The following is a 15,425-nucleotide window of genomic DNA, read 5'->3' on the forward strand; positions in this document are numbered from 1 at the left end:
ACCCTGAATAGCTTTGCTAGCATTGTTTGTACTAAAAAATTCTGAGTGAAGTTGAATGTGTTTTATTGAGGCAATTATTTAATTCACAAGCCATCGGCATAGCGATCGATGGCCAGGTTCAAACAATGACATTTGTGAAGTAATAAATGGTGAAAGTTGCAAAAGCTATCAGTGCACTGCTTTACTGGGCTCTATTTACTGAAAAATGTCTTTGCAACGACGAAAGCATCAGACAGGAAATGACACCCCACTGCACAATGTCATTCGTGTTGAAATTTTTTGCCATCATATGTGATAGGCAGCGAAACCATCCGTTTATTAAGAGTGATTGCATGAAAAATGCAACAGCATAGCGAGGTGTAGTTTCACAATATGGCACCCTTTCATGTGCACTTCTGGTGAGCTGCCACATGCACTGATGCATAAACATGAACAGAGGTAAGAGGCTAAGTTGCTGTGCAACCCCCATGACGCTTTTAAGAAAATCTATCTCTAAACCTTTCTGTTTTCATAGGCGATCAAAATCTGTTTTGAGCAAGTTGGTTAATCACACTGCAGCAACAACACAAGAAGCAAGGACAGAAAACACAGCGAGTAGGCAGATTGAGAAGACGAGGTAGACCAGTGAGAAAGGTTTTAATGAGATGGAAGAGGCCAGCCCTGCCGTGTACATGAGTTAGTGCTTTGAATGAGATTGGTTAATGAAAATGTGTAATGACTTTGCTGAAAGAAAACTAGCAAAATCAAATGCTAATATAATATAGAAGGACAGAAATAATGGTAAGCGCAAGCACGCATGGAAGCAGGCACGTATTCACACACTAATGCGAGAACTACGAAAAACTCCAACGTAAAGAAATGTGGGAAATAGAAAAAAAATTGACAAACGCAAGAAAACATACATTTACAAACAGACGCGGGTCGAGGTATTATAGGAGCGGGTTCACAAGCTGCTGTGCTTACCTTCTCATACGTTTTCTTTTTTAACCGTTCTCTTAACACTGTCTTGGGAATTTTTAATTGCATTCATGACATTAGTGCTCCCAGGCGCGTCCACATTTCACGACAGCGCTGAACGTCTTGACGTATGCAATTATAATGTTGTTCCCTAATTTCCCCCACCGATAGAAGCATAGACTGTTTCTGGCGCGGCCGTAGCCTAGGCCTTGCGTCCCCGCTTCGCTTCGCTTCGAGCACGCGCCATGTTTGCTGTGACGACAGCCGAACCATCCGCCTCGGACCAGCCAATGAGAGACGAGCAGGCGTGCTGACGGGAAAGTTGCGTCCGCTCCTCGCTCACCAGTAGAGAGCCATCCGCATGCGACCGGACGAGGGCGGAACGGACGTGCGGAGCGACCATGTACAGGCCCTTAAAGAGGCCCTGAACCACGACCAAGGGAAGGGAAGCGTATCAGGGGCGGCAGAAAGTTAGGTGGGCGGATGAGATAAAGAAGTTTGCAGGGACGACATGGCCACAATTAGTACATGACCGGGGTAGTTGGAGAAGTATGGGAGAGGCCTTTGCCCTGCAGTGGGCTTAACCAGGCTGATGGTGATGATGATGAACCACTCCTTGGGCTTGGTGAAAAAACACATTCCTCGCATAGCGTCGGTGCGGTGCGGTGCGGACCGCGAATGTATGTATACAATTACATGTGCAATTTTTGTAATAATTTAATTACGTACAGCCCCATAATTCAATAAAAGCTTAACACGACGTCACGATGTGCCGTGTGAGGCAACGATAATGATCAACCCTCTCAGACATTATGAACAGTGACGTACAACAATTACTCAAGCAAACACGGCTCCCTTAGGGATGGCCGATTAATATTTTTATTCGGTTAACGATTAAGCGTTCATCATTTTAACCTCTAACCGATTATTCGTGTTCGATGCAGGGTTTCTTCCTTGCTTAATTGGTCAATCACAATTTTTGCCGGACAGATTAAATACGCTGAAACAAAGTTGTATAATTTTGTAGGACCCTACTTTAATGTTTAAGAGGTGGAACCAAATTAGAACTACAATTGTATAAAATTTGCTAAAGAATAATTTTCAATTTGTTAAAGAATAAATAGATTTGTCCTCACTGGCCTGTCAAAAGATAAACAGCACATTTATGTTATAGAATGGCACTTAGAGCAGAATTGCACAGGATGCACAGCACTAGTGAATCCTTATAATGGGAAAAGTGAAAGGTGAAGCCCAACTAAAACATTCAAGAAATCGCAATGTGCACAAGTGAAAATAAAATCACTGGTTCAGGGTTTTAAGCCACATGCTCTTTTCTACAGATCGGCGCAATGTCAATTCAGTGATGTTTGGGTGAAAAAGACCCCTCTTTTTGGATGGCTGCACAACTAACACGATGTCAATAGATTATAGAAGGTATAAGTTTGCTGGAATAGACATGAACTCTATCGTTATGTGAGATACATGCTCCAAACCGGTGCGAACGCTGCGCAACTTCTTTAGTAGACCGGGAGTGACACGACAATCAACGACTGCGTTATTATAGTATCCTTTGAAATGTGAGGGAATTTATAGCCTCCGGCTTTGGGAGACGTGATGACGTATACGGTAAGGTAAATATACCTGCTAGGGTATAATTTCCTGCTAGCTAGGGTAATATACCTGCTAGCGCCCATGGAAGCCCATACTTCAAAACATGTTGGTTCATCGGCGGTTTATGGGGCTTGGCGCCATCTGTCTGACGAGGGAGCACTTCCGGTAGAAAAAAGAATAACGCGACGCCATGTCCGTTAAAAGCAAATGCCGTCATTTCGCTCTCGAAGACACGAAATTTTTAATGGCCTGCCATTAGAGCTGTATATACAGATACCCCGCCACTGGGCTTAGGCGTTTCGCACTTTTAGCGCGGAAAGCAATGCAGGAAAAGGTCAGCCGTATACGGGTGTTGACATCGCACGCCTGCACAGAACACACTTTCTTTGGAAGCAGACGAAAGCTCTAGGTGTAGAGTGCTGGCCCTATCGTCGGACGCCAAGCCCGTCGGCCAGCGAAGTCGCACGAAAACAATAACATCGGCAATAATCTGGCGGTTGTTACTCACTACTTTTGACTGAACAGGTTAAGAAAGGATCAAGCTACCCGCGTCACCAAATTCAGACAAAAGTCAATAAGCGAAACAGCACAGCTTCTGAGGGGGGCGTATGGTAACAGGCGTACTTTACGAGCGCGCCTTTCTGCACACTTCACGAAGTGCATTCCATTGTAAGTGACAACGTCAAGGGGCGGAAACTCCCTATACCTCCCTCGGTCCCACGCCGATACGCGGCGGTAGCGCCGCTTCCACCACTGGCGGTTGCCGGATATCCAACTTGAAATAATTCACAAACGAAACAATGGTTTCAAACCGTCATTGATGAGGTCAGAAGGTAGAGGGAGAGGGCGCGTCAGCGGCAGCAGGATTCTTGCCGCGAAGCCCTTTCCGCCTTCGCATGCAAGCGGGCTGTGTTCATGCTCCCTTGCAGGTCCGCTGACACTGGCCAAATCACGGAGCAGAACCCGCGGAAGTGGGCCGTGTTTACGAAGAGTTTTCTTTCTGCTGTGTTTACATTAGAAGCTTCTCTTCATTTCTCCAAGCACCGGGACGCGTTTGTAAACACAGGTGCCGAGCAATTATAATGATTATATACATATATATTGCAAACCGTCGTTAACTACCAATATTCGCGTGTAATATATTAAATTTCGTCATTTCGTGAAAGTAGTCACTTTGAAATTCCTAACTTGTGGTTAAGTTTAGGGCTGTAGTTTAACTAGTCCACAGATGTAGTGGGGCGTACTATAAAGAAGATCACTTCCTCACACGATCAAAGCCTGCTGCCGGCGATTGGCGGGGTCCAGTTTATGTACCGGTGTGCTTGTGAAAGGGTGCGCAGGTCGGATGAGAACCCGGAACTGCTTTGAGAAGTACTGACTGACTCACACCATCAATCGTTAATTTTGTTCGCGTGTTGTGAAGTGGATGAACTAATACTGGCCGAGTTCTCAGTCAGCCAAAACTCAACATAAGTAAAAATTCAACGTCTTTTGTTTTTATTCACGCATTCCGTACTGGAAAACCACTGAGCTCCACGCAGTGCGAGAGCATCAATCTGCGGAAACAGTTTTCATGCACACATGAAATTTGTACATAATGATCGAACACAGATTCCAGAAGATTCATACCAATGCTAAAATTAACCATTACGGGCTGGTCACACGGAACTTGACTATCACGTATGTTATGACGGCGTCACATATTGTGGCTTACAGAAAAAAGGTAGAGAACAATACATGTATTTCATTGACAGTAGGAGAAGTAAGGACCCACAGAATTTAAAACTGGCTACGTGCATCTGCAGGAACAAGAAGTAGCCTATAATTGCTCTCATTATTTGAACTACGTGTGGAATGAGGGGGCATATTTCTATAGCGCTTACAAGCGCATATAATCTGCCTGTCGTCATACTTTGCGTCATGTTCATATATACAGAAAAGCACAGCGAGTATTAGGACACTGCTTTGAGACAACAGCAACGCAAGGAACCTAGACTTCACAAAAAACACTTAAATGCACTCTTAGTCGCAAGGGGCATTACCATTTCGCACTTAATTATCATTAAATACTTTATGCTAGTATCACTGGTATTAATAAATACATCTGTATCGGCAAAAGAAATAGCATTGTGCCTCGTGTATAATACAGGTGCTCGAAAACTTCCACACAACGAAGCAGTGCCTAAAGCAAGGTAACGGAACGTGTGGTACCGTCTACGCTTCAAAATTTAGATAAAGTAGAGCCTCAACCTTCTTCAATACGACATCTTAGTAGGGGTGCATCAAAACGCAAAAATAAATTACATGCACGCATACTTTTGCTGTCATTGCTCTTGAAATATGATAAAACATCACAGCTTTCTTTCTCTTTCTTTAGCCTTGGCCGTATGTGTGGACAAAGTAAAGAGTTCACAAAATGTACAGCCCAGCAAGCGCGCACTCAAGCCCTTCAGTACAAGTATTTCACCGACAGCATGACAGCAGCGCTGTTGTCATGACGAATGGGTCAAGCCACACTGCCCCTATGTAAGTCTCCTGAGGCTTGCACAGAACTGGTTATTCATGCAATACGAATAACTGCTCAGAAAATAAAGTGGAATACTTGTGCTTACCAGCTGCCATTGGGAAACCTGAAAAACTTTGCAGAACTTCCAGTGTTAGAACAGCACAGAGCTCCGCAACGCATGTGATGCCCCGAATAGCCATCCTTGTCTAATGCTTGGTGTGGTCCTTTGCGTCCTCCGTTTGTTGCACGCCTGATCGAGTTTCCCCGTCTTATCCTTCCCATCTTCACACATGGGACGACAACAGAAGCAGATAACCAAGCGCGATCCGACTTTTGATATCGCTGAGCGAGTGGCAAGGGGGAGCGGAGACAGGCTCGACGGCCAACCGAAGCCAACCGTTTCCCATGCTTCTCCCGATTTAAAATTGACAAAAAGAGAAGTAAAAAAATAAGTTAGCACACCCGGTAACTGAAACTAGCATTCGCCTTCCGGAGGTTGATAGCGGCGTCAACGCCGGGCCGTTGCTCCTCTTACGATGGGCAACGAAAAAAAAAGGTATTTATTGATAATGACAAAATAAAAGACGTCCTTTTTTTACTCGTCACGCATATATAAAATTGAATAGCAATTTTATTGTAATTGAATGGATCTAACTGTGCCTCTCCTTAATTAAAAAACATGACTTTCTTTTTTCCCAGTGTTTGTTCCCTCCAAACATGATGGCGCTTCAATCGCTGATCTCATAACCACCCTTGCTGATGTCGGCGACGATTTATTCTGAACCGCTCTTCGTCCTAAACTTCGCGACCTATTTCGATAGACATTGTATGCGGTGGGAGGAAAGAAAGGGAAAGCGCACGGCTCGACATCGCTAGGGACTCGCAAAACCAGTCGCCAGTCGCTATATACCACACCCGCCCAGTCAATGGCCGTGCATCGCCATCCTAGCACGATTTCAAAGTTTTCGCGCCATTCCTGTCAAACTATTGAAAACGATTAATCGAGCGTGTCTAACGGATTAAGTCAATTAAATGAAAGGTGGACAGCTATGACGATTAATCGCATTGCGGGATACCTCTAATCGATTAATCGTCCATAACAACCCTAGTCTCCTTCTATGTTCTGTTGACTACTACGGGAAACAGCTGTGGTGCACACAAGGTAACGTGTAACACCGACTCGCCACTCCCGTATTGAGTCAAACGCTGAAGGATTTGCCCATTTGCGGCCAACATCGCCGCTAATTATCGTCAATCAAAGCAAACAGCATACAAAGCTTAGCTTACATAGATTCCCACTGCGGGCGCCCTCACGTGCGCATAACCGATTAGAATTATTGCAGAAACTGCGGAAGAGGACGCGCCTTAGCACCGGTCGTCCCTAGCGCGACAGCGGATCAATACTCCGTAATGGACCCGGTATCTGTTCATGCAGTGGAAGAGCACGACGCACAATAACTCAAGGTCCTCGGTTCGACTCGCGTGTTTGATAGAAGTTCTTGCTTTCTATTTTTTTTTTCATTGAAATATTCCTGCGTTATTTTATCATTTTCTCTCTTTGGCGTCATCAGCACGCGTTGTTTCGTGCTATGCTTCACCACCAGGCCTGATTCCCGTATCGGCATCACGCTGTCGTCACATCATCGCCGTGATACCATCACTGTTACACCGTTGCCGTGATGCAACCATCGTCCATCCAGCGTCGTCATCTCATGGTCTCGTGCAGTTATCGTCACATCGTCTTCATCGCTTCGGCGTCATGATCCCGTGGCAGTCACGCTCTCGTCGTCGCACCCCTATTGTGACACTATCATCCTTACTCCAACGTCATCTCATGGCTGTGGCGCAATCGTCGTCAAACCAAAGTCGTCCTATCACCGTCGCCACACCATGGTCGCTACAGCATTGCCGCCACTCCAAGCGTTGTCATTTCATGGCCGTCATCGTCACACCATGGTCGTCGTATGACCGTCGCCACACCAGTGTCGTCATCCCGTGGGGGCCCGCCCACGTCATCATCCCGCTATCGCCGTCGTACCATTGTGGCCACTCCAGCGGGTTCGTCTCGTGGTGGTCAATCTGTTGTCGGGACGTCATCGTTTCCTCTCCATTGTCGTCATCCCATAGCTGTGAATCAGTCGTCGTCACACCATAGTCGCCATACCACTGTCGCCCTGTCAACGTCGTCATGTCGCAGTCTTCACGCCGTTATCGCCACTCTTGCGTCGCCATTACACGGTGTTGACGCAGTTGTCGTCACGCCATCATCATACCGCTGTCACCACTCCAGCATCGTCACGCTATACTATCCTCATGCAGTCGCTGTCATTCCATTGTGGTCGTTCCATCGTTGCCACCTTGTCGTAGTGATTCCAGTGTCGCCAAGCCATTGTATCCATGTCATCGTCGTCATTTCTTCGATGCGTAGTAATCATACGGTCATTGTCATGCCATCGCGGTTATTCCACCATCGTCACATGTGTGATCAAGCGCAAAAAAGTTTATGCTGAACAAAAGACGTGGCTGCCTTAGTTGGTGCCTAATTAATTGCCAGAAATGCGGCACAGTAAACGCGAAGGACGGTAGATCTAAGCAGCATAGACCAGCGCAGTTTGTTGAGGGATGGTTCCCAGTGGGGGCCATGATTGTGATAATCAGGGACAAACTCCCTAGCAGCGCGGTTAGCTGCGAATTCTGCAGCCGTCGATAATGTAACGTAAGACGTCTTGACTTGGATTATTATAGATTTCCCGGGAATCACCACTGCTCGAGCTGAACTATTGGAAAAGACACAACCGTCCTTGTAAACGCGGATGTGGTTTCTCAGTGAAAACGTGCATGTGGGTTGTGTGGTGCCGAATTACAAACGGTGGCAAAGTAGAAACAGCGTTCTTCGCAAACTCGAACGAAAGCTTCCCTTCAACGGATTGCTAGAGCGCACAGGATCCGCATTTTATTTCTGTTAGTATGCCTGAGTGTCAAGAAAAGGTGCGCGTGATCTGACGTCGTACCATACGTAGCACGTTATCTGAACTTGATCCCCCGCCCTTCTCTACCACACTACTACGACGTGCTTAATCGACCGGATCTGACACTTCAATGCTAGAATAAATGAGTAATCCCCACAATGCACCGTGCGATTGCCGGAAACACACAGGACGAAAGAAAAAATCGGCCCGCCAATGTCACATGAGGTTGTGACGGCAATGACGTCTGTATAGATGGCTAAACTACAAACATCTTGCTAAGTGAACTCGAACCCAAAAAGTTACGATAAAATGGCAACAATAAGGGTGAGACCCTGTAAGACGCCATAAAATTCTAATTATGGGGTCGTACGTGCCAAAACCACGATCTGGTTATAAGGCATGCTTAGTGGAAGACTCTGGAAATTTAGAACCCCTAGGGTTTTAACGCGCACCTAAATCTAAGTATACGGGTGTTTTCATGGGTAAGCATTCTCAAAGTCTACCAAAGCAAAACTGAAGCGGGTTTAGCCGGACCGCTGTTTACGGTCTATACAAGACGCAGCAGGTTCTCATATATATATATATATATATATATATATATATATATATATATATATATATATATATATATATATATATATATATATATATATAACGAGAAGAAAGGGGGTTAACCGAGGGGCCCGATTTTTATTAGTCATATCATAAGAAGCCAACAACCACACTGACACCAAGGACAACATAGGGGAAATTACTTGTGCTTAATAAATGAAATAAAGACGCGATAAATTAATGGAAATTAAAGTGGATGAAAAAACAACTTGCCGCAGGTCGGAACCGAACCCGCGAAATGCGAAGGTTGTGGGTTCGGTTCCACCTGCGGCAAGTTGTTTTTTCATCCACTTTAATTTCAATTAATTTATCGTTTCTTCATTTCATTTATTAAGCACAAGTAATTTCTCCTATGTTGTCCTTGGTGTCAGTGTTTGTTGGCTTCTTATGATATATATATATATATATATATATATATATATATATATATATATATATATATATATACTCATCAGCCTGGCTACGCCCACTGCATGGCAAAGGCCTCTCCCCACACTTCTCCAACCACACCGGTGATGTGCTAATTGTGGCCATGTTGAGCCTGCTAGCTACCACTACTGGACTACCGCAAGGTGAGGAATATCGTTTGACAGCCTGGGACGCACTTCAAGCCCACTTAGGCTTACTGCACAAAACTGAACCTGTATAGTGACGCAGTTATCGAAAAACAGCGCCGCAGTCCAGGCCTATAGTTAATTTGAGTTAATTACTCGTACACTGGGAGATGCTTGCGACGCTTTCTATGAGCCCAAGCTATAATATAACTTATTTGGGTAGTCTTTGGGCACGCTCGCCGCACCTGGCTTCGTGACGAAAAGCACCTCGGCCGTGTGACGCAGTTTCGCGTGTACTGAAACTTACCGGGACAAGTTTTGCCGCATTCTCTGACCTCAGACTTTATTGTAACTAATTTCACTACATTTCGGGCTAATCTTCAAGCATAGTGGCCGCGCTCGGCGTAGTGGCACAGTTAGCAAAAAGCAGCTCGGCTGTGTGCCGCAGTTTCGCATGTACTGAATTCTAGCGGGACAAGTTTGTGACGCTTTTTATGGCCCTGCCACAACATATACCTTATTTCAGTACTCACGCTTTTCGAAAACGCGACTAGCGATTGCCGAGAGTAATAACACGGGAGTGCGTTGCTTGCGACGGCAGGACGCGTAAAAGATAACGCCGAGGTGCTCAAGAACTTGACATTTATCTTCTGAGCGACTGAAAATAGGCTTTGCACCCACGAATCTGCTTTGAGTGCGACTAGAAGGCATTCTGCGAGCGTGTAACGTGGTCTGGCTGAGAGCCTGTGTTGTAGCCACCTCTGTGTACTTGGCGTACCATCGCCTCGACTGATGCCAAGTTGTTTTGGAAATGCGCAGTCACCCGTGTATTTGTTAGCATAAAGCGCAGGAAATAATGCCGGGGAAGGGAGGCGTGCTCGAAAATCGGATGTTATGTTCAGATTTTATGGAATTGTTTGGGAGGAGTCTATTTGCTACGAAATGTATGTAATATAACTTATCTGCAATGCTGCTCATTCACCCCTTACGCGCGTTTCGCCTCTACACGCAATATTCCTGTTAGGTCAATGTATTATAGTGATACATGCTTGTAATTAACTTTTTTTCAGCTGGTGGTATCCTGTGGAGCTTCGTATGGCAACTACTCCTGCTTACCTGGTGCCACAACTTTGCATGAATGCACAAGAAGTCCGGAACGAGCATTTATATAGAGAAAAACATTTCATCATTTCAGAAGACGTCTTGCGTTTTCTTTATGAAATTGCGCATGGCACAGTTTCAGAGGAGGCTTGTAAATATCGTTCGGAATCATTTTTACTAAATAATAAAGCATTTCCGCGCCAAGGCCGTGCATGGTTCAGCAGTAGAAGCGAAAAAAAAAATGCCGCGCGGATCAGCGGAGCCGGCCTGGCGTGTACCAACTGGCGTTCAAAATGTGCGCGCACTAAACGGAAACCGGATGGTGTTAATACGATCCGGTCGGTGAGCTACAGTTAATTCGGCCGCTAGGCTCTAGGGGAGTTTCCGCTCTTGTTGAAATTTCTTTCTCTATGATCGAGTGGTCACCGCGCTCGAGTCTCGGTCTCACCCATTGTGTTCCGTATCGCTCGGTTGATATCCGTGCTGTCGTTTGCGCCGCACCGTAATATAGAACCGTACACGACAATGGCGTTTTGGGAGTACACACTGTCGGGTTTCAACGACTTTCTCGACCAGCGGCGCGTCGCCTTCACGGAGCCCCTGCCGCCCAGTCGTGTCTGCAGCGTCTGCAACCGATTGCCTTCCAGCTCGGAACTGTTACCCTGCGGTCACGTTTTGTGCGAAGAATGCCAAGGCCAAGTGTTCGAAAGAATGGAGTGCCCCTTCGACGGAAGAACATTCTCGAAAGGCGAACTTGTGCGGCTTCGCTTCGAGCTGTCCGACCTCGAGAAGCTGCGCGTCCACTGCATCGTAGGCGGTAAGCAGTGTGCTTACTTCGCCGGCAAACTGTCCGAACTGAGAGAACACTTGCGTCATTGCCGAGGCTTCGACGTTAAGTGCGCCAAGTGCCACCGGAGCGTCGTGTGCGAGGCGGCCGTGGATCACTACAGGCAGTGCTACGACGGAAACGCCCCGCTCCAATCCTCGTGTGACGCGCTAGTGCAAACGGCCGTCCAAGATGTGCGAAGCATTAAGGAAGAACTGGGAAGCCTGCGGCAGCATGCGCTGGGCGAGCGCGACGGAGACGATCTTGTAAACGGCGCGAACGGATTAGTTGAAAGACTCGTCATCCTCGATCGTGCATTATCTGGGTTCCTGGAAAAAGCGAGTGGCGTCGACCAAGAAGGCGTTTCGGTGCAATCATCGAAGTCGCTGACACCAGGACCTTTCCGTGCTGCATCAAAGCCCGGCGCGTTCATCGCTACTTTGAAATTCGCTAATGTGTACGCTGCACGTGACTCACTCAAGGAGGACAAAAAGGTACACTCCATATCAAGTGGTGTCTGCACGCTTGGTGGTTATACCTTTAGATTAGAATGCAGGTTTCAGTTATCGAAAGATAAAGAGGTGAATGTGGGGTTCGCTCTGTTCCTCCAAGACGGGGAGTGGAACGACTGCCTCGAGTGGCCCTTCTCGAAAAAGGTGACGTTGATAATCGCACACCCCAGAGATGAAACCAAAGACGTCAAGGTCACGTCGCACATGAACGCTCACGAAGTTGTGAGGAAACCGCGCAGTGATGTTCGGAATCTGGGACAAATAACAGAACAGAAGAACTGGAGGGACCTTGAACTCGCAGGCTTTGTTGTCAAAGGCGACCTTTACGTCAATGTAGAATTCAACTGACCAAGTGGCGTAACGTTTTGCTCGTCTTTTTGCCTATTTTGCTCTGAATGAAGTTCACAGATCCATAGATGCCATGCCACGCCATGTTGTCTCCGCGAGAGTGCGGAGTTCGCCTATCTCTGTTGCGGGCTTTTGAAGCGAAAGCTGAGATTGGTGACTGAAAGAAGCTTTATTTTCTAATGCATTGTTTGTATGAATGCATAGTTGAAGGTATGTCTGTCATAGGTGACATTGCCGGTTCATTTCATATCAATAAATCCCTTGAGAGTAGTGATGGTTCTATCGGATGTTGGTTCCTATTATCAGGGTACTGTGCGCATGCAGGAAGCTCACAGCAGTTTAATCAATGGTTTTATAGATTGTAGGTGGCTGTTGCTGCCGGTCATTTATTGTTTCTAGGCTGATTTACGCACTATAACGATGGAACGAAGAACGCTAGGCATAACTTTGACAGACAGAAGGAGAGCGGTTTGGATTCTAATTGACATCAAAAGAAAGAAATTGTGCTGGACAGGTCATGTAATGCGCAGGTTAGATAACTGTTGGACCATTATGGTTACAGAATGGGTACCAAAAGAAGGGAAGCGCAGTAGCGCACGGCAGAAGACTAGGCGGTGCAATGGAATTCGGAAATTCGGGGGTGCTAGCTGGAATCGGTTGGCGCAGGACAGGGGTGATTGGAGATCACAGGAAGAGGCCTCCGTCCTGCAGTGGATGTAAAATGGGCTGATGATGATTATCAAAGTAACCTGATCCATATCTTTTTCTTTTTAGTTTGCCTTTAATGCGTAGCATCTAGCCAGACAACACACATAAACAAATGTTTCTTATGTAGATACCAAGTAATATCGGATACGGGAGAACTTCAACACGCGTTTCTTAAATGACAACGCTTGAAGGGCACGTTTGCTGCACAGGCACGTCTTTTCACAACGTGTTGACTTGCTAATGCTACGAGTTTCGCACGTCTCTTGTTCAGATACGGAAGTCAGTGGTGACAGGCTCAGTCCTGTGTTCAGAAGGTAGAGCAGCGGCGTGAAGATTGGGAGACGTAGCCGCGGATATTCAAACTGCGAAGTCTATTTGCTAACACATGATTACTGACACCCACTGTGCCGGCTGTCTATATCGTGTTTGAATTTAATAGGTGCAGTCCCAGCGCTATTTGCATAGGAAGTCAAGCCGCATACTAATGTGGCGCTCCCTCGTGCTCCCTGCCACGAATATAAACACACTCTCAAAACCGGATGCCAACTGTCTGTCGGAAGAACCCGAGAGAGAGATAGATGAAAATGAGAGAAAGGTTTATGCGTGCTTATACGGTAGTCTGTTCGAAAGAACCCGAACTGACTACCGTATGAGCACGTGAATCACATAATGCAAATAAAGGGGACGCCAGACGATGTAAGTAGTTCCGAGATGGTGGACGGCAGTAGGTGCACTGGTTCCCTAGATCAAGCAATTTGCCTATGGACCAAAATGAAACGTTAGAATTATTCATTTTGGTTTTGCATGATTAAATGTATAAGCGCACGATTTCTGAACGAGCACAAGAACACAAAAGAGTTTGCATGCAGAGCGCAGCTTAAAGAGTGTGTTGTCCTGTGCAGCAAACGACGAGTCGAGTAGCACACATTGGTAGTCCTTCACTGTCACAAAACTCGCATTATTTCTTCAATTCTCCACCCCCGCCTCCTAGGTATACACGCCTATTGAGCATCGCTTCTTTAAGAATTGGTCGCAAGCCTACGTGCCACGCAGTTTCACGTTAACAGTAGGGAACGTAGTCTTGGGTACATCCAAAGCACGTTCAGCTATGGGGATTCGGGACTTGTTCTGTGTGATTACTCTGTTAACCGGAGAAGGCGACCGCCGGTAGGGCGAAACCACGGTGGCCATACGCTCTGGCAATGTGAAGCTGAGTGCGTCTGTGGCTGTTTCTTTGTGTGTTCTTAAATTGCTTGCCAGGGAAGGTGACCGCCAGCAGAGTCGGATCCACAGTGGAAGCACGTCCGGCCTACGTGAAGCCGTCTTCATCCAGCCGTTTTGTGCGGGATTAGCTTGACTGCCCGCGGAGGTGACCGCCAGTGGAATCTGAACTACGGCGAGAACCAGTGTGCGCGTGTATGGTCCAGGTGTGCGTCTGGACGGCAAGAAGTGAACGCTCACGCCTCGAGAGGTTTACAAAAAAATGAGCCGATCCGACACTTCACCAGTCTGCTCCGGGGACGATATACGAACGCCGAGCAACTCCTGGGCATATAAGCTGCCGACATCACGCCCCGACACCGAACACTGCCAGCCGCCGTGGAAGCCAGCCGCCGACGTCGAGGCGCCGACTACGAGGGTCACTTACGGGCCACATCGGCTATTGTCAGTGCGCCCGGTTTACTGTTCGTCACTTTTGATTCTGTGGACTGTGGACTCTGAACACTTGCTTTCCCGATTACTGTTCAGAAATGTAGTTTGTACCGATGTTAATTGTTCATGTTACGATTGCACATCCTAATTGTTTAACATTATTACACCTGTCTATGGAATTGTCACTTTCATACTTTTTCTGTCTAACATATTCACATCCAACACCTAATAATGCCAGTTTCCTTTGTTGTTGAGAAATCCCATGAAATTACTGACCTTTACTTGATTTCATCAGGCCTTTGTCTCGCTCACGACGGCAATTCGTGAAAGCCAGGCACCGGATGCCACCCCCTTATGCCACTTCTCAGGAGGAGCTAACGCATGGACTCGGAGTCGTGACATTCACTTTCGAAATATTAGACTTGAAGCGAAGGAGGACTAACACACTACAACAGTATCAGCACTCGGTTGTCCATGAAGTCCTACTCAACCTTCAAGCACCCCTAGGAAATATACTTACCGGCCGTGGTTGCTCAGTGGCTATGGTGTTGGGCTGCTGAGCACGAAGTCGCGGGATCGAATCACGGCCATGGCGGCCGCATTTCGATGGGGGCGAAATGCGAAAACACCCGTGTACTTAGATTTAGGTGCACGTTAAAGAACCCCAGGTGGTCAAAATTTCCGGAGTCCCCCACTACGGCGTGCCTCATAATCAGAAAGTGGTTTTGGCACGTAAAACCCCATCATTTTTAGGAAATATACTTCAAATTTAATTCAAATGCCTCTAATGCTTATTGGAAAACAGGAGAAAGGCGGGAGATGCAAATTGAAGACGATGAGCAAAACGAGAACAAGGAGAAAGCGGGAGCCAACGTTTCGACAAGTGGACTTGCCTTTTTCAAGGCAACGTAGGCTTTCCTCGGCACAGTATATATAGGTAGGGTTCTTCTAAAAGGGGAGAGGGGTTAAGGCACGTGGGTGCGGCAACGGGCGAAGGAGTGTTAGTGGCGAGGGTCTAGAAATGAGAATAAAGGAGTGCTGTTCACAACGTAGGTGACACGGCCGTCT

General features: G+C 46.7%; 2 protein-coding genes across 2 annotated transcripts in view; one reads left to right on the forward strand and one right to left on the reverse strand.

Annotated features, from left to right (window-relative positions):
- LOC126527971 (uncharacterized) overlaps window positions 1-15,425 on the reverse strand; it is a 245,051-nt gene that overhangs the window by 25,821 nt on the left and 203,805 nt on the right. The window lies entirely within an intron of this gene.
- LOC126527966 (uncharacterized) lies at window positions 10,836-11,996 on the forward strand. The gene has a single exon (XM_055069042.1). It carries the CDS (start codon window positions 10,836-10,838, stop codon window positions 11,994-11,996), a length of 1,161 nt encoding a protein of 386 aa, XP_054925017.1.

This window comes from Dermacentor andersoni, chromosome 9, assembly GCF_023375885.2.
Source record: "Dermacentor andersoni chromosome 9, qqDerAnde1_hic_scaffold, whole genome shotgun sequence".
Lineage (NCBI taxonomy): Eukaryota > Metazoa > Arthropoda > Arachnida > Ixodida > Ixodidae > Dermacentor > Dermacentor andersoni.

What these genes read in the sequence shown, in the direction of transcription:
- LOC126527966 (XM_055069042.1), top strand. Translation starts at nt 10,836, where the DNA reads ATGGCGTTTTGGGAGTACACACTGTCGGGTTTCAACGACTTTCTCGAC.